The 20,335-nt window shown below is 31.3% G+C and overlaps 2 protein-coding genes across 2 annotated transcripts; one reads left to right on the top strand and one right to left on the bottom strand.

Moving 5' to 3' along the window:
* Positions 1-5,587: 5,587 nt before the first annotated feature.
* Positions 5,588-9,321, top strand: LOC139866639 (uncharacterized). The gene is made up of 7 exons (XM_071854930.1): positions 5,588-6,117; positions 6,962-7,014; positions 7,305-7,397; positions 7,501-7,724; positions 8,604-8,670; positions 8,778-8,888; positions 8,971-9,321. The coding sequence occupies exons 1-7, from the start codon at positions 5,652-5,654 to the stop codon at positions 8,992-8,994; spliced, it is 1,038 nt and encodes a 345-aa protein (XP_071711031.1). The 5' UTR covers positions 5,588-5,651; the 3' UTR covers positions 8,995-9,321.
* Positions 9,322-14,024: 4,703 nt separating this feature from the next.
* On the bottom strand, positions 14,025-14,822 carry LOC139868323 (uncharacterized). The gene has a single exon (XM_071856655.1). It carries the CDS (start codon positions 14,820-14,822, stop codon positions 14,025-14,027), a length of 798 nt encoding a protein of 265 aa, XP_071712756.1.
* Positions 14,823-20,335: the final 5,513 nt, after the last annotated feature.

The following is a 20,335-nucleotide window of genomic DNA, read 5'->3' as shown; positions in this document are numbered from 1 at the left end:
TGACAGATAAAGTCTACGGTAACAGATACACTAAGATATGGATTTGTCCATACACTATTCATGCAATCAATGCAGTAAGATGTGTCTAGACTAGGAATGATAAGCAGGTAATTTTCGACAAAAATGATAAGCAAAACTTTTAACATGCAGACACGGTCGAAGTCCAGACTCACTAATGCATCCTAACGACTTATCAGTTAGACACACTAGAGCAGACCTGGTTCGCTAAGACCACCGCTCTGATACCAACTGAAGGGACCCGTCCTAATCCATCTGGACGAATACATTACAATTGATTACATCGCGAGGTACTTGACCTCTATATGATACATTTTACAAACATTGCATTCCTTTTTAAAAGACAAACTTTCTTTACATTGAAGGTTGACGGCATGCATACCATTTCATAATATATCCAACTATAATTGACTTAATAATAATCTTGATGAACTCAACGACTCGAATGCAACGTCTTTTGAAATATGTCATGAATGACTCCAAGTAATATCTCTAAATTGAGTAAATGCACAGCGGAAGATTTCTTTCATACCTGAGAATAAACATTCTTTAAGGTGTCAACCAAAAGGTTGTGAGTTCATTAGTTTAACATAAATAATCATTTCTATCATTTTAATAGACCACAAGATTTTTATTTCTCATAAATATACGTTCCATGCATAGAGACAAAAATAATCATTCATATGGTAAACACCTGGTAACCGACATTAACAAGATGCATATAAGAATATCCCCTATCATTCCGGGAAATCCTTCGGACATGATAAAAAAACATCATCGAAGTACTAAAGCATCCGGTACTTTGGATGGGGTTCGTCGGGCCCATAGATCTATCTTTAGGATTCGCGTCAATTAGGCGTGCACTAATTCTCAAAATTAGTGATGTTCCCTAATTCTTAGGCTACCAAGCTAAAAGGGGCATATTCGGCTTCGATCATTCAACCATATAATGCAGTTTCGATTACTTGTGTCTATTTCGTAAAATATTTATAAAAATTGCGCATGTATTCTCAGCCCAAAAATATAAATAGTAAAAGGGAATCAAATGAAACTCACCATACTGTATTTTGTAGTAAAAATACATATGACGACATTAAACAAGTGTAGGGTTGGTCTCGGATTCACGAACCTATATTATTTGTGTATTCATCAATATATATAATCGTACTTGAATAAATATATATATTATTATTAGTAATATGCTTGTTAAATTATTTATTATATAGATGTAGATATATTAAATTTTCATATTTTATTTACTAGTGTTTATCTTTTATTATAACATGTTAATAATAATAATTTATATTAAAGTTTCTATATGATAAAATATATATGTATATATTAGTTGATATATTTTATATGTATATATTTCATTTGTTTGTTAAAATAGTAATTATAATAATACTAAAATAATATTAGTAGTGATTAAAATAATGATAATTAATAATACTAGTATTAATAATAATGATAATGAAAATAATAACTTTTATAATAATACATACTAATAATTATTATAACAATTTTGTTACTAAAGGTAATCCTAAATATAATACTTTTGTTAATAATAATAAGTCTAAAATGATACTAATACTAATATTAATAATAGGAATAATAGTTTGTATTGTGTTCATAATACTAATAATAATGATTCTAATCGTAATAATACTTATATCAAATTAATATTAATATACTAATAATAACATTAATAATACATAATGGTGTTACTTAATAACAAAATGATAATAATTTTAATCTTAGTATTTGTGTTTACATAGTAATAATGAAAATGCTTATATTAGTCGTTAATAAATATATTATTAATAATAACTAATACTTAAATGATAAAATTCATAATAACAAATACATTAATAATGTTACTAATAATAACAATAGTATTCATTTTACTTGTAATCATGGTAATAATAATAATAATTATAATCCTAATAATATTTAGTAATAATATCATTAATAAATTATAAAACTAATAATAATAATATCAATAACAACATTAATGATAATAATAATAATAATAATAATAATAATAATAATAATAATAATAATAATAATAATAATAATAATAATAATAATAATAATAATAATAATAATAACAACTACTTTGGTAATAAAACTACCTTCTAAGCTTTTCCCCAAAAAGAATTGCTGAGACCAGTCTCGAACCCTAGACCTCCCGCTAACCGCTAACACCCTTAACCATCTGACCATTCTAGTTTATCTGTTTTAAACTGTACTCAGTTATTTATAACCCATTCTTGTTTAAATTCGTGTTCTTCATCTTCCCCATCATTCCAATCGACCAGCACCTATGGATAAATTTAATACGAGTTACTAATTAAGATTAGGACTTGAAATAAGTTTATAAATAACTCAAATTAGATAAATTACTTAAATCAAACAACAAACACCAACAACAACAACAAAAGCAGCCTTGCTGCTGCCGCTGATATATATGAAAAAAAAATGATTTCCATTTTGTGAAAGTTTTAGGCAAAGGTTTCTTCACAGATTTGATAGCAAAGCTCCTTTGAAAACTAACTGTATCCTTAATTGTATCTGAAACATCAAAACAAAAGCTAATTTCGCGAAGAACAAATCTTTTGACTTTTTACTTTAAACGTTTGACCTCGAAATTAATAATCAATTTGATAAATTGAGGCTTGCAATTTTACAGAGAGTTTATATAAACGGTTTATAACATAAACACATTAATAGATTTTGAAAACTCACACGAATTCGATTCATTGAACATACCAAACACGAACAGAAGGACAGGTCAGTTCCATGGCCTTTTAAATTAATTAAAACATAAAATAGAAGATGATTAAAATTAATATAGATACTGGAAAATCGAAGGAACCTCTTTTATCAATAATATAAGTCGATCGATTGATATAAAGGGAGGGATGTCGACTGGTTCACAAGCGAAAATAGGGAGACAGAAACAAATAACAGACTGTTAGAGGTATATACATATTTTACACGTATTTATTTATCTCTTTATCATTTATAATTTACATTAATTAATAATTATAGATATATTATTAATAATATTGTTTTTATTAATAAATAACATTAATAATAATAATAATGTCAATAATATTAATAATGATAGTAATAATAATGTCTAATAATAATACTAGTAGTAACAAAGATATAGTGAAGTACATGTATCAAATTCCAATATCTATATATTTTATATTTAGTAGTATTAATAATACAGATATTAATATTAATATTAAATGTTTACTTTTTTATGATGATAATGAAAGTAATAAACTACTTAACAACTATAGTTCAGTTTATAATTAAATTTAATACCTTAACCTTATATTTTATAAATAAAAAAAACATATTTTATATAAGAACATATACTGAATATTTAGATCTTTATACATTTTACATGTATATTATTATATAATTGTATTTGCATTTTAATTATCTAATGCATATATTAATGTTGTTATATATATATATATATATATATATATATATATATATATATATATATATATATATATATATATATATATATATACTATAATATGTTGTTTCATCATAGCAACAGATATTATTAAATTTTAACATTTAAAATTTATATCTTGTATATACATTTATTTTTATTAACTATTTATATAATATAAATTATATATTTTATACCTTTTAACAATGTACATATAGTACTAATTATGTATGGATAATACATAAATATTTCAACTATTATATATATAATTAAGTTTCCATTTTCAAGTAGATAAATATATTATATATATATATTGAAACAATTAATCTTAGAGTATAACATTTAATACTTTGTTAACATTGACAAATTTTGTATATTCAATCTACTATCTATGTTTACATAAACTAGTTTTAAATAACAAAGTTAAGTTTTCTATCACATTCGCATAATAGTTCATTATTATATTTAATAAATATTTATTTACCTGTATGGTTATTTTTATATATATATATATATATATATATATATATATATATATATATACATATATATATATATATATTTCTATTTACAATTAAAGGTTCGTGAATCGTCGGAAAAAGTCGAATGGTAATTGAATATATGAACATAGTTTCAAAGTTTTCGAGACTCAACATTATAGACTTTGCTTATCGTGTCGGAAACATATAAAGATTAAATTTAAATTTAGTCATAAATTCCCGGGTCGTCACATCTCTACTCTTTGAGTGTTTCACGGGTGGAAAATGACTTCTTTCTATTTTAAGATAGAGGAAGAATTATATAGGTCTCACTTCTCTCATACCCCACAAAGGTGACATTGAGCTTGGTTGTTGTTGATTAAAAAGTTTAGACTTTCAATTAAGTGTATATAGATAGTTAAAATGCAATTAATACATGTTAATTAATTAAAAATATTCATATTTAAGTTGATCTTGAATATAACACACAAATTTTTGAACTTGCTAACATTTAATCCATTTACACTACATGGTATATAATGTTAAATGATGCCCTTCAAGTTACATTTAATCTTACTTTATTTAAGTTTACAAGCTTAGTTGAATTAATTATAAATTATAAATATTTTTTTACTACTAACTTTGATTTTAAAGCATAAATATTTTTTTAAGGAAAAATGTTAACGACACTCCGTAAGGCCATCGTTAAAGTGCATAAAAATTGTACAATTCAATAATCGTTACATTAAAGTCAAATGTAACACCGTGTACAAATTATTAATGCATTTTAACGATCAGTCACTAGCATTTTCCTACTCTTTATTCAATTTTAATATCTACTAATACCCACCATTTTTTTGGTCGTTTCATATTTTGGGCAATGTAGTTTTTGTCAAGGGAAGAACATGTCAAGTGATAAATACTTAAGGGGTAATATATGTAATAGTTCAAGGGTAAAAATTATAAATACTAAGGAGTATAAAAGGTAATTAGAGGGGCTAAAATGTAACTTTTCAATTTAATATAATAATTTGTAAATAAACTCACTCAATTTTTTAACGGGATATTTATTTTTTCGCTGCGAGTTAGGTTTTTCCGTCATCACCGTCCAACTCGAAATAATTTTATGAACAAAACACAACTAATTATATTCGAAACAAAGGTTTTTCGAAGAAAAACATTTTGGATAAAATATAAAGCATCATTAATGCCAGTATTTGGTATTAATTTGTACAACAAAACGTTAATTTCGGAAATATCGTGTTTTAGAAATTTTCAAATGTACAAGATTATGTATGTATGTAATAAGTAGTAAAGATACTTACGCAATTTTTTTACGTAAATAGCGTTGATATTACAAACAGGTACCAAACAATGTATATCAAAATGCGTACCGCAGCAACGCGCGGTCCGAACTCTTTCTAGTTTTATATAAAAGTATTAATTTTTAATAATTTTATGTTATAAGTAAGGAGTTAAGTTATGTATGTTGTGCTTAAAATAACCAGCATTTGAGGACCAGAAAATATGAGGTAGGTCAAAGTTAAAAACTTGTGACGCCTAAACCTGGGGAAATGTTGTAATGCCTACAAACCGTATAAAATAAGTAGTGCACAGATCATCTTTATTTTCTTATCCTCAACAAACAGGAAATCAAACAGAAACTGTACTTAAAAATGCGCATCCTTTTGAGGCCACCATGCCTCAACTCATCTCAATCTCACAAACCCAATTTCCATTTTTCTTATTCATCATCATCATCATCATCATCATCATCATCTTCTTCTTCTTTATGTTATAGTTTCTTTACTTTGAAACCTTTCAATAAAAGATTTCATTTCTTGAACCCACCTTGTTCTTCACTTAAACAAACCAAAAAACAACCAACACTTAAAACTAATGTCCCACCCCCACAAAGCAGTTTTAGAAGACTTTTGAATTTGAATAATAAAGATGATAATAATAGTGGTGGTAATGGAAATGGAAATGGAAATGGTGATGATGAAAATGAGACTGCAATTAAAGGAACAATTGTTGCTGGTTTATTGCTTTTAGGTGTTGTTGGTGGATTTGGGTCTGTTGGGTATATCTATAGAGATCAGATTAATGCTTTCTTGATTCAATTTTCAAGCTTTATTGAAGGTATTTCATAAATTCCCAATTTTTAATGATTCTTGATTTTGGGTCTTATTTGGGAGTCTTGGGGAAATTAGTGGGTTAAGGTTGTTTGATTATATTTGGGTATATGAATTATAGTGATATATACTGTATTATTTAGCTTAGCAAGAAAGATGAAAAGAAAAATATTCTTTTTGTTTTACTACTATCATATTAGTGTGTATGCACTTGCACACCAAGAATCCAAGATATAAGTCACACTAGTTGTTTAAATTTCATCATTAATTGAAAATTTGATACTAGAAATAAAATGAAGTTGCAGGTATGCAAAGACATTTGTTGAGCATGTGTTGCTACAAATTTGCTAGCACATATTTTTCTTATTTGTTATGTATACAAGAAGATAAGAAGAAGCCACATTTGAGTGGAATTTGGTCAATTTGTGTTGTATATGGGTTAAACTTGAAAAATTATAAAAAATATAGGTAAACATGAAATGGGTCAAACGGTTTGAAAGTCACCCGTAGCCGTAACAAATTAAGTATTTACATCTTACTGATTACTTAGTATTGCAACCATTCCAAGATAGCCCATTGGGGGTTCTGTATATCCTTACAAGAAGTATCAAGTTCAAATCTCACTAGCAGCACATCTTGAGTGGTTAGGGAAAGGGCTGAAAATGGTCTATGGGTGGCCTAAACAGGGAAACCCTTATCCGTTTATCCTCTGCAATAACAATGTTTGTAATTAATAAGATATAAAGACACAAATACTTTGATTTTCGCATCTAAAAGCGAAACTATTTAACTAAGGCATCAATTGAGCATGGATTGTATTTTATCCCATCTAATTTTATAACATTGAACAGGATATGGCCCTGCTGGATATGCGCTTTTTGTTGCAGTCTACGCTGGCCTGGAAGTAAGTAGCAAAGCATCTTAGTTATGGTCATAGAAGATATCTTTCTTTTACTTGAGAATTTAGTAACGCGTATCAGTGCTGTTATCGCTTATAAACATCTCCGTTTTCATGTGTAGTTATCTATTAATAATGTTTATATTTATTATCAAATGAAGAACATGAATGCTGTTATCATTTACAAACATCTCCGTTTTCATTTGTAGTTATTTATTTATATTTATACTGTAATATTTATCAATATGAAGAACATTAATGTTTTTGATACTATTATAATGAGTGTTTTTTTATAGGTACTTGCTATACCCGCAATCCCGTTGACGATGTCAGCTGGTCTTCTATTTGGCTCGGTCACTGGCACAATACTTGTTTCCATTAGTGGGACTGTAAGTTTTTTATTTTTAGTGGGACAGTAAGTTATTAAACAGGATGTTTACAAAATTATTGGTATAGACAATATAGTCAATGTGATATTGTATCTGTCTACAGGTAGCGGCAAGTGTTGCGTTTCTAATTGCTAGATACTTTGCTCGTGATCGTATACTTAAAATGGTTGAAGGAAACAAGAAATTTCTTGCAATTGATAAAGCGATTGGAGAAAATGGTTTCAGAGTTGTTACCCTTCTCCGTTTGAGCCCATTGCTCCCGTTTTCTCTTGGAAATTACCTCTACGGACTTACATCGGTCAAGTTTGTCCCGTACGTCTTGGGAAGGTTAGTCTTTATATTAAATAATTAATCCATATGATTCCTTGTTTGATTTCTAGTACTTCCTATTACGGATAGGGTAATAGGCAGGGGCGATCCTACATGTTTGTGTCGTGTGATAACACTAGTTTGAAATTTTTATTTTACGAAATACCCTTCAAATTGTATTGGAAAAGACTAAGGGCCTGTTTACTTTCAACTTAATGATTTGTTTCTGTACATTTCTTAATTCAGTAAGTAAAATTAATGTTTATTTGTCACTTAATCTGAAAATTGCTCTGTTTCTATGAGACATATAATCCGAAACCCCTTCGGCAAATGGAAACTGAGGCATATTCTGGTAAAAATTAAACAACCCCTAAATTTAACTATAGGACCCATATAGTTTTATGATTTTGTTTAGGTAAACAACCACTAAAATACCCTACAAATGTATTTAGTTTTGGAAAATAATTTGGGACCCCTTTAAGTTTGATCCTAGATTAGCCACTACTAATAGGTCAAAATGGATTGTAAATTTTATGTGGGTTGTAATGTTCCAAGCATTGACCCATTCATAAGTTACCGCGTAAATGGAACATCTTTGAATTATATTAATTTTATTTTATATCTTAAGTTGATTGATAGATATAACGATGGATTTTCCAATAATTCTAGATACCACCACTATTTCCCACATGCTAAGAAAAGTATTATACTAGAGGTCCTATCAATATTGCACCAATCCATTCACTAAAAGGTTTTCGTGTCTACATTATCTTTTTGCCCATTATTTCACTGAAAATGGCATAGTTCATAACTAGTAAATTGTAGTATTTGTATTTCGGGCAGAGGTTTGTGTTAATAACTTGGACTAATTTCAAAGAAACCTACGATTGTATGCAGTTGGTTAGGGATGCTACCTGGAACATGGGCTTATGTTAGCGCCGGTGCATTTGGCCGAGCAATCATTGTGAGATTCTCTTTGCTTTCCAACACCAAATTGTAACTACCGTATAGAATGCAGTTTTTGTTTTCTTGTTTTTTCTGTGCTTACCTTTTATTTTTATTTTTTTGCAGCAAGAAGAATCTGAGTTAGGTTTAGCAGGGGGGACTAATCAGCTACTGACACTGGGTGTGGGACTACTAGCCACAGCACTGGCTGCAACCTACGTCACACGGTTAGCCAAGGTTAGACATTTGGTCATGAGTTTCCTAACTCGAATCTTAAATAATTCATCGCCTTTTATCCACTGATTATTGTTGCTTGCAGGATGCCATGAAAGACATTGAATAAAACATATTGTAACTAGTCGATTTCGCTAGCATATCTAAGTGCTTTATGTTACAAAGTCTATGGCTACTAGTATCAGTATCAGCTCTGTGTAAATTCGAAAAAGGCCAGTTGTTAAAGAAACTGTAAATTCGAATACCCCTTTGTATTATTGGTATCACTCCAAAAAATATACTCGGTGTCTTTTCAATCTATGGTTGACCGTCAAAGACTTGACGCTATTATAGTAGTGCAAGTCTGATAGTACTCGTTGAGTTATGGTCCAAAAGCAGTACTAAAAGTTGTAAAAGCGAAGATCTAATTTTGATGATTATAATTTATGTTGTCATATATCTTGATGTTCGTTTTTCTTTCAAGATTATAAAATGTATTGATACTCTACAAGTTGGCAATAAAGGTATCAAAATTGAAGAAAAGACCAATTACTAGTCTAGTACGATTTTGAAGCTGTTGTTATTTTAAGCTCATGTTCCTTTTAGGAGTCATGAATTTTCGCTAGTGACGTCACCCAAACATGATTTGTTCATCAAGATCCTCATATACATCACATGTTGGCTTCAGTGTTCTACAAAGATAACAAGTTCCTAAATTATATTTACTTATTAACTTGGATAAAAGTGTTCATCAGAAAGAAATGTTGCATCAGGTGTGTGTCTATCGGTTCGATTTTAAGTTTCATCGTGTTATTTGGTTTCAAACATTTTGAAGGCAAAATTGAAAACGAAAACTAAAACTAAAACCAAATTCAAATTCAAAACCTAAACTGAATTGAAAATATAATTTTAATTTGGTTCGGTTTGGATTAAACCCAAAAATCATAACTCATACGGAGAAACATATAAATTTAAAATTGGTTCTTCGTCCATGTGTATTCATTATTTATTATTTTTGTAACTTAATTTGATTTTCGGTTAAACCAAATTTGAAAAAGTTAAATAAAAAACGGAAATGGAAACCGAATTTATATTTGAAAACCAAACCTTAACCGAATTCAAATTTGAACACCAAAACTAAACCGAATTCAAATTCAATTTAGTTATTTCGGATTAATTTAGTTCGGTTTTAAAAGACGAATTGTCTGTTTACTTTCCATTTAGTGATTTGTTTCTGTATATCTCTTAATTCAGTAAATAAAATTATTGTTTATTTGTCACTTAACCTGAAATTGGTCTGTTTCTAGGAGACATAGAATCAGAAACCCCTTCTGCTAGAGGTGCACAAACCGGATAAAAAAACCGGATCCGGACAGAAAAACGGATTTTTTTTGTCTGGATTTTCCGGAACTGGTTCCGGATCCAGATCCGGTTCCGGTTCTCGACATCGGATCTTTTTCGGATTTTTTTCCGGAATCGAATTTTTTCGGATTTTTTTGGGACTAGAATTCGATTTTGCCGGTTATATTTTTACCGGTTCTATTTTTTTAACGTTTAAATAACAATAATATAATCAATATAAACTAAAGCTATAACGTTTAACACAATAAATAACTATAATACTAATTTATAATTTATAATTTATAATTTATAATTATAGATATAATTATAATTCTAATTCTAATTTATATTTATTCAATTTATTCAATCTCTATCTCTATCTCTATCTCTATCTCTATATCTCTATATCTCTATCTCTATCTCTATTATTATTTATTATTTATTATTTTATTATTTATTATTTATTATTTATTATTTATTTTTATTATATCTATTATAACAAAAACATAATTAGCAAAGCTTTTTGACATAAGAATGAGATGGTTAAATAATACCCGTTAGATTACAAAGCTAGATTGAGTGAGAACCCTTATTAATAAAACAATATAATGATTTGAAATTATTCAGGATATAGTTTACGAAAGATATGAAGTAAATGAATGTGGTGAATGGCTAATAAAATATTTCAGTTTTGAATGGTTAAGAGCAGATTGTTGAATGGTTCTGCATCTGTTTGATTCAGATGTTACAAACAAACACACTGAATTCTGAACAGTTCAGCATTTAGAGCTAAATTATTCAATTAAAAGGTAGTCATTTGGGTTTATGTTACTCAATAGTCATATACTTCTTTATTTGTTCCAATTTAGGTTATATACCTCAAAAAATACCAATGTAGGTGTATCGATGTATACAAATGATAACTTGCTACCTGCTAAACCAGTCATCATCATCTTCATCAGTTTTTCAAGCTTTCTCTCTTCCCAATCATGACTATCTCCTGATTTTATTTTTATTCACTATTATTCATTATTATTTATTATTACTATTATTATTATCTAATACTATTAGTTACAGAAACACCAAATAAAAATATTATCAAGAGTGCTTTCAAGCATTCATGGTCTCACCATCTTCACCAATTCATTACATGAAAAACAGTTTCTCAAATCTGTTTTACACCAAAAATGGCAACTTTACAAGAACTCCATCTCGATATGGAATCCAACGGTGGCGGTGGACTTCATACCCACCGTCAATCAACCGCCACTAGCGACGACGCCAGGAGTGAATAACGTGGACTAAAAAATGTTAATCGCTGCTATATGAGTGAATCTTAATCATCTTTCGGCCTCAATTTGTTAGATTTGAGTTTTTCTTAAGTTTTGTTTGGGAAAAAGATGAAGCTGAATTTTGATTGACATTTAGGTTAACAAGTTTTATTTGTTTATATTAACATATTCTCTTGAAATATATATAGTCTACAATAGTATTTTTTAGTTATATAATCTACATTTGAACAAAAAAAAATATATAGCTATTGAGTAGCTTAAACCCTAATCAAATAGACCAATATTTATGTCCCACGAAATCATGGGTTATAAACTAGTTATAATATAATAGTAATAACTAGAAAAAATACTGACCGCGCGTTGCGGCGGTTGAATTTGGATATACGTTGTTCAGCACCTAATATATCTAACGGCATGCGTTTTGCGGTGAAACCTTTTAACGTCTTTTATGAAATTAATGTTGAGCGGAAACTGGAAAAAAATGCGAAAAATGGCATTAAGACTCAAACCCGGGTTTTATTATTACAAACTTATGAACTTACCACTTGCGCTACACATCAATTTGATATAATTAGTTATATATATATATATATATATATATATATATATATATATATATATATATATATATATATATATATATTGAGGAATATTCATTTGAATCCATAAATTAAGTTGAGATTCAAGGGATCAATGAGAGCGCGACATGTGTCGCGAAAATCACATGTGATTGAAAAAAAAATTCAAAAATTTTGTTTTGAAAAAAAAAAATTTATTTACTTAATTTTTTTTTCAAAATTAAAAAAAAAAAAAAATTTAATTTTTTTTTTACAATCACATGTGATTGAAAAAAAATTTCAAAAATTTTTTTTTGAAAAAAAAATATTTTAATTTTTTTTTCAAAATTTAAAAAAAAAATTTAAATTTTTTTTTTTTACAATCACATGTGATTTACCTGCACAATCACATGTGATTGAATTGTACAATCACATGTGATTGGATTTGCCATGCATAATCACATGTGATTGGGTTTACAATCACATGTGATTGACATGCATAATCACATATGATTTTCAATCACATGTGATTTTTAAAAAAAATTCGAAAAAAAAAATTTCGGAAAAAAAATTCGAAAAAAAAAATTTTCAAAAAAAAAAATTTCAAAAAAAAAATTTCGGATTTTTTTTTTTCAATCACATGTGATTTTCGCGCCACATGTCGCGTTCTCATTGATCCCTTTGTTTTCAAGCAAATTTATGGATCCAAGTGATTACAACTCTATATATATTATATAATTTATCCAATATGTTTTTCTTAAAAAAAAGAAGCTTCGTTTCAAATATAATTAGTTGCGTTTTGTTCGTAAAATTATTCCGAGTTGAATGGTGATGACGGAGAAACCTAATTCGCAGCGAAAAAAAACATAAATCTCGTAAAAAAAATTGGGTGAAAGTTATTTAATGATTATTATATAAATTAAAAAGTTACACCTTTTATCTCTAAAAGTTAAGCTTTCTACATCTTTTACACCTCCAAAGTTTCACCTTTTACCCTACTTAAACGACTAAAAACGCAAAGTCTGCACTACTTAAACAACCAAAAAAATTGGTGACATTTAGTAGATATTGAAGTTATAATTTACTCGTATAATTTATAATTAATAATAATTAGAAGCATATGGGAACCATCAAACATGTAGTAAAATAATATGGGAAGCATGTAATTCTGAGAATTTGAGATTCGGAGAGTATCCCACAATCCCACATTGATGGGTAGAAAGAAAATGAAAGGGAAGTATATAGTATAAAAGGAGAGTAATGAGAGCATCAAGTTACAAAGCTCATGGTTGCTAGTATCAGTATCAGCTCTCTGTAAATTCGAAAGGCCAGTTGTTAAAGAAACTCTAAATTCGAATACCCCTTTTTATTATTAGTATCACTCCAAAAAATATACTCGTTGAGTTATGGTCCAAAAGCAGTATTAAAAGTTGTAAAAGCGAAGATCTAATTTTGATGATTATAATTTGTGTTCTTATATATCTTGATGTTTGGTTTTCTTTAAAGATTATAAAATGTGTTGATAATCTACAAGTCCGCGATAAAGGTATCAAAATTGAAGAAAAGACCAATTACTAGTCTAGTACGATTTTGAAGATGTTGTTATTTGTAGTTCATGTTCCTTTCAGGAGTCGTGAATTTTCAAGTGACGTCACGCAAACATGATTTGTTCATCAAGATTCTTAGAGCACAGGGAGTCGTTCGGTGTTAAATCTCAGTGTTAAATTTAACACTGAATTTAACACTGTGGCCAAAATAGGGGAAATGGTTCAGTGTTAAATCATTATTTAATTAATTTTTAATACTTTTAATAATATTATTTAGTTTAATTATATATTAAAAATATAAAAACAAATGAAATACTAAATTTCATTAATTAAAAAATTACATTAAGTTAAAAAAAAAAAAAATACTAAATTAAAAAAACACACTTATTAAAAAAATACATTACTTAATAAAAAACACAATACTTAATCCGACTCCGTCTCTGACTCCGACGTCTCATGATTAGCCCATACATGTTTAACCAAATCCGACCGTAGGCCCTCATGCACTTCCCTATCTCGTAATTCTTTCGTCCTCCTCCTGTAAGATTCGCACTTCTCGATCCAAGTTGTTTGCATATTATGAACGGGTTCGTAAACCCAATCATTTTCGGTTAGAGCAAAACCATTATCTTTAACAATTATGTTGTGTAAGATAATGCACGTATACATCATTTGTTTCATTACATTGACGCTATATGCCCTTGCTGGTTGTTGTAGTATATGCCAACGCCCCTGTAAAATACCAAAAGTCCTCTCAACATCCTTGCGTGCCGCTGCTTGTTTCTTCGAAAAGTACTTACGTTTTTCATCATTTGCACTTGAAAACGCCTTAACAAATGATACCCACCCGGGATATATACCGTCCGCTAGATAATATCCTCTTTTGTACTCAACCCCATTTACAGTAAAAGGAATATCTTCTGTTTCTTCATTAAGCATTGAGTTGAAGAGATTACTAGCGTTCAAGACGTTTAAGTCGTTGTTTGAACCCGCAACCCCAAAGAAAGCATGCCAAATCCAGTTATCATATGAGGCTACAGCTTCTAGCATAATAGTTGGAACTTTGTGATCGCCTCGAGTAAATTGACCTTTCCATGCAACGGGACATCTTCCCCATGCCCAATGCATACAATCTATACTTTCCATCATTCCAGGTAAACCGTGAATATCTTCGTGAGCTTCATACAATCTTTTGATATCTTCCGTGGTAGGCTCTCGCATATATTTATCTTTATATAAATCAATAATACACTTACAAAAGTGCATTAATGATTCACGAGATGTTCGTTTAATTATCAAGACTTATACTATGTTAATAAACATGTATAGATTTAAAGATCATATTGGGTCAGGTTGACTTTTGAGATAACCTTTGTTAACTTTTGCATGTCGGTCTCGAGCATTAGGATTGTGATACACTATGACCTGACCTAGCTTGTTAGGCATGTATTGACCAACATATGTTCTCTAGGTTGAGATCTACGGTTAATTTGCATTCCGAGTTTCGGTCACATTTCGGTGAATGACCTTATGTGCTGCTAAGGTGAGTTTCATTTGCTCCCTTTTTAATTGCTTTTCCAATCTATATTTTTGGGCTGAGAATACATGCACTTTATTTTATACACAATGGATACAAGTACATACTATATTCTACACCGAGTTTAAACCGAAAATTCCTTAGCTTTGGTAACTAGTAACTGCCGGTTATAAGAACTGGTGGGCGCGAGTAGTTATATATGGATCCATAGGGCTTGACATCCCCGTCTGTTCCAGGTATAGAAACCCTAGCCTGAACTATAAAACAGATGTATGCTATTTGAGGTTAGAACACGTTGGTTTGTGTGTATTGTACATGTTGGTTACATGTATGTTAAAACAGGGGTACTTATTATAACGTTAAAGTTTAGTAATCAGGGTGCTCAATCTTGTAGAATAATTTGATAAACGTTTCTGGATGAAACAACCGAAATCTTGTGATCCACTTTAATATACAGATTATGCGCAACTTTAATACTATGAACTCACCAACCTTTGTGTTGACACTTTTAAGCATGTTTATTCTCAGGTTCCTAGAAGTCTTCCGCGGTTTGCTTATATGTGATACAAGCTATGTGCATGGAGTCATACATGCTTTATTCGAGAAAACGTTGCATTCACAAAATCATCACCATGTATCTTAGTTAGACTGCATTATCAACGGATGTAGTATTGTAAACTATTAATTACGGTGATTGTCTATATGTAGAAATCATCAAACGTCAAAAACCTTGGAATTTGATATTCAATTATGGTGTGCCTTTTCAAAAGAATGCAATGTTTACAAAACGTATCATGTAGAGGTCAGTACCTCGCTGTGAAATCGATGAATGATGTATTCGTCCAAAGGAATTTGGAAGGATCATCACACTTGAAGTTGTCACTTTTGTATTCGGAACTCGTTTAATCTACTGGTACTTCTATCCTTTATCTTATATAATGTTTTATGATATTGTTGCCATGATTAGTGAGTAGTTATCTTTAGTGTATGCTATGATGTAAGCAGTTATAATGCCGAAATAATATTATGGTCTGTGTATGCTGTTGAAATGCTTTCCGATTATGCTTTAAACTCAATCGCTTTTCCAACTAATAGAACGTAGTTATAGGCTCTGTTATTGGGAAGTCGCGAACCCCGATTCAGAGTACATTATATGTGTCACCCCTTGGTAAGAGAAGTCTGTCGGATACAACGTAAGATCGACCGAGGCACACCAGTTGTAGTAAGTCTATCGAGCTTTGGATTCCAACTGAGGACTCTTTCGTAGTGAAACATCTGACTAGACCCTTAGTACATTGTCGGTCCTAGACCATGCTAGTGTAGTCACCAAGCATATAAACTTCGTACGTGCACGCTGAAGCACAGCGGTTGTTGTAAGCTGTACCTCTGCTAAGTAAGGCCATGGAACCCGGTTAATGTTGACCAGTACACTACACCATAACGCGGTCTCAAGCATTGCACCCCGCTTGATGGATTCTTAGTTAATTAAGGAACTGTTTGTTTAGACACATAAAGGATTGGACCGTTAGGATAACCGAACATGTTCATGGAAGTCAGCTTGACTTGGTCATGGTGTTCTTTATGGTTGAACTCTTTTTAAGGGCCTAACTACTTTTTCCCAATCATTAACGAAAGCATTGCAACACATCACGTCTCTGGGATATGGTAAACCATGTATTCTATTATGCTTAAGAAAGTTTAGACCATTTTGGAATGTTAATACGTCACCCAACCGAGTCGCTCAGTTGGATGAGTCGTCTGAACGTGTATGCCTGTAGTCAGACTGTACGGGCGTCGGGGGTAAGGGACGTTGCTGTCTATTCAGAATCTTCAAGCCTAACGCAGTACCCAGTGACATGTCTTATGACAGGGGCGTTTAGGACCAGTGTAATGAATACAGGGCCTCTGCCTATTCATGAGCCAGCATTCCATAATCTCGGCAGAATAACTGATGAAGTCATAGTATGCACTCACTTTAACCTTATCTGAATTACGAATTTTATCACATTTACTTTATCTGTCTTATAAATTAGAAAAACCAAAATAAATATTCACTACTCCCTAACTATCTTAGGCTTAAATATAGGTTCGATTCTACTGATATCTTAAAAATACGACCCTAGGTCATACTTCCCTTACTTATAAGGAGTAGTAAGATTTAGGCCCCGCTAAATATAAATTTAAAAAAGTACCTTCCTCCCACGAGTGGCTGACCCTGGCAAGCCGCGGCCTGACGACACCGCGCTAATAAAAACCGTCCATTTCGGCCATATCTCGGGAGGATACTAAGTTTTTGGCGCCGCTGCTGGGGAACTGGTGTCAGGCAATACTGCTCTCTATCAAAATTATTCACAAGCATTTAGTGGTGTCTAAGAAAGACAATTATACACGGACTTGGTTATTGGATTTTTTGAACAGTCGCCAATTATATTGGGACCAAAAGGATCCTGCATCTCCGTAGTCGGCCTGGCCACTTGGTTTGTTGAATAGTTCGTGCGGAGCTCTGTTACCAAAATACCAGGGAATCAGTAGCCAGAACCAAAAACATATTCAACCGTAGGATAGTTAGTTAATTAAATTAGATTACCTTAGATTACTTTAAACTACCTTAGATTAAATTAGATTAGATTACCTTAGAATTAGATTATCCTAGAATTAGATTAGATTAGTTTAGCTTATTATAATTTAGCTTATTTGCGAAAAATTAAAAACAAAAAGGCATACCCAGTGTATGACCCAAACCCGATCTAGACCAGGGCCATTGTTATTCGTACCTGATCCAGATGCAATAATCTCTAAAGCACGCAAGGAAGAACACGAATCAGAAATCAAATGGCGTTACGCGTTACTTTAGCAGAAAACACCAAACCCTCGATTGAAGGTCAAGGAGGACCAATCAGATTTCCAGAGATTCAAGGATACTCGTTCGAATTAAAACATCACATCATCCAGCTCATTCAAAATAGCTGCCAGTTTCATGGATTACCGAATGACGATCCTAATTATCACCTTGATAAATTCATATCTCTTTCGAACTCCTACAAACAGCCAGGGATAGGACAAGATATAGTCCGGCTATACTTGTTCCCCTATTCTCTCACTCATCATGCTCAAACTTGGTTCGAAGGACTGGAAAAAGATTCCATCACGTCATGGACGGAGATGGCTACTAAATTCCTAACCAAATATTTCCCTCCTTCTAAACAAACCAAACTGAAGAATGACATCATTAACTTCAAATAAAGTTATGATGAATCTCTTTACACTGCATGGGAGCGATTCAAAACCTTGCTGAAGAAATGCCCTAATCACTAGCTAGAACGGTCAGCCCAAATCTGTACCTTCTACAATGGTCTTACGGTAAATCATAGGATGACAATCGATGCAGCAGTGAAAGGGAATCTGATGAACCAAACCGCAGATGAAGCATGGGAATTGCTCGAGAACATGACAATGCATCATCATGACTGGAACAGTGGTGAAACAACTTCATCATCTGCCCCACTCTCTACACTTAACAATCAAACGGAGGCCATAAAATCCCTCACGGATAAGATGGAATCTCTTGCTAAATAACTCGGAGAACTGAAGACGGAGCCACAGCAGGTTAACCAAGCTCAGGCTTGTGTTAATTGTACCAACCCGCAACCTACTGAAGAATATCAAGTTGAGTACGAAAACCCTGACGGTTGTAACATCCCGCATTTTTCCGTTAAATTATTTTAACGCCCGTCTTTTTATTTTAATAATATCCTTCGTATCTAGATTCGTATCCTCCGTTAGCTAACATTCTTAATATTTTCGTTATCAGATTATAACATCTCTCGTACTCTCGTGTAATTCAAAATACTTCGTTCGGTTAATTCCCGCACCCGACAACAAACTTGAGGGACTAAACTTGCCAAGAGACTAAACTCTTGACTAGGTCAACTAGTCAAGGTATCCTCCTCACCATTCATTCACCACCACCACCATCTTCATACTTCCACTTTTCTCTCTAATCTTCTCAACACAAAATCATCATCTAAATTCGATCTAGGAAGCAAACATCAAAACAAATTACATTTTTGTGATCCTCTCTTCATCCTCTTCGATTTGGTACCAATTTCACTACTTGGGGTAAGGTTTCTAAAAACACTAGATTTCTCTAAATTCGTGTTTTCGACTTGAAATGGTGTTAGTTAGTGTCTATGGCTCGTCTCTAGAATGAATATATGATTTACTTGCTCGATTTGTTGTTTTGAGTAACTAGTATGAACAATTGAAATGGGTGTGCTTAATCTTCGATTTTGGATGAGTTAATGTTGTTAAATTGTTAAAGTTCATGTTTTAATTGTGTTACTAGTATCACTAGCTTCGTTTTGAGGTATAGATTGATTAAGAAAACTTCAAACACATGAATATTGATTTTGTGAGTTTTGGTTAGGGTTTAATAGCTCTTAAAATGGACTTTTGATGCTTTTAATGCCATGAAATGTTATTAATAAGTGTTTAGTTGTAATGTATGTTTCATTACCTTCGAAACGGCATATCATACATGTAAATTGGTTGCCCGAATCATGAAATGAGATTTATAAACTTGGATACAATTAAGGATGAGCATTCAAGGCAGTTTTGGTTATTGTAAGTGATAGATTGATTGATGAAACATGCTTAGTTATTTTCCTCGTCAAAATACCTTTCCGATGATATAAGATACATGTTTTGGTTGTTTGCGGGTCATAAATTGGGACTGTTTGAGTTTTGGTTCGTGCATTTATGTGTTGCAGCAAAACAGGAGCTGCATACTGATTTGGACGCCGTCCAGATTCTTGGACGCCATCCAGTCCTTCAATGCTAGACGTCGTCCAGTCCTTCAATGCTGGACGCCATCCAGCAAATCTGGACGCCGTCCAGATGAACTGTCAGTGACTGTTTTGATTTGCCTTTTTACGAAAAATGTTTGCTATGTTACGCACCTCCGATTCACATGTAACTTGTTCTAATATGCTCATATATGATTAAAAACCTCAGAAAAATAGTTCGAGACCCGACCCGAATGTGTTGACTTTTTCGTTGACTTTGACCCGACCAAGTTTGACTTTTAGTCAAACTTAACCGAATACTTATGCAACCTTTCTAACTTGTTTCTATACTTGTATCTTGCATGAAACTTGACAATTTGATTCACATGCTACATAATCGAGTCGTAACGAGC

This window comes from Rutidosis leptorrhynchoides, chromosome 9 (assembly GCF_046630445.1).
Source record: "Rutidosis leptorrhynchoides isolate AG116_Rl617_1_P2 chromosome 9, CSIRO_AGI_Rlap_v1, whole genome shotgun sequence".
NCBI lineage: Eukaryota > Viridiplantae > Streptophyta > Magnoliopsida > Asterales > Asteraceae > Rutidosis > Rutidosis leptorrhynchoides.
The sequence above is the reverse complement of the archived record's forward strand: the minus strand, read 5'-3'. Positions and strand labels throughout refer to the sequence as shown.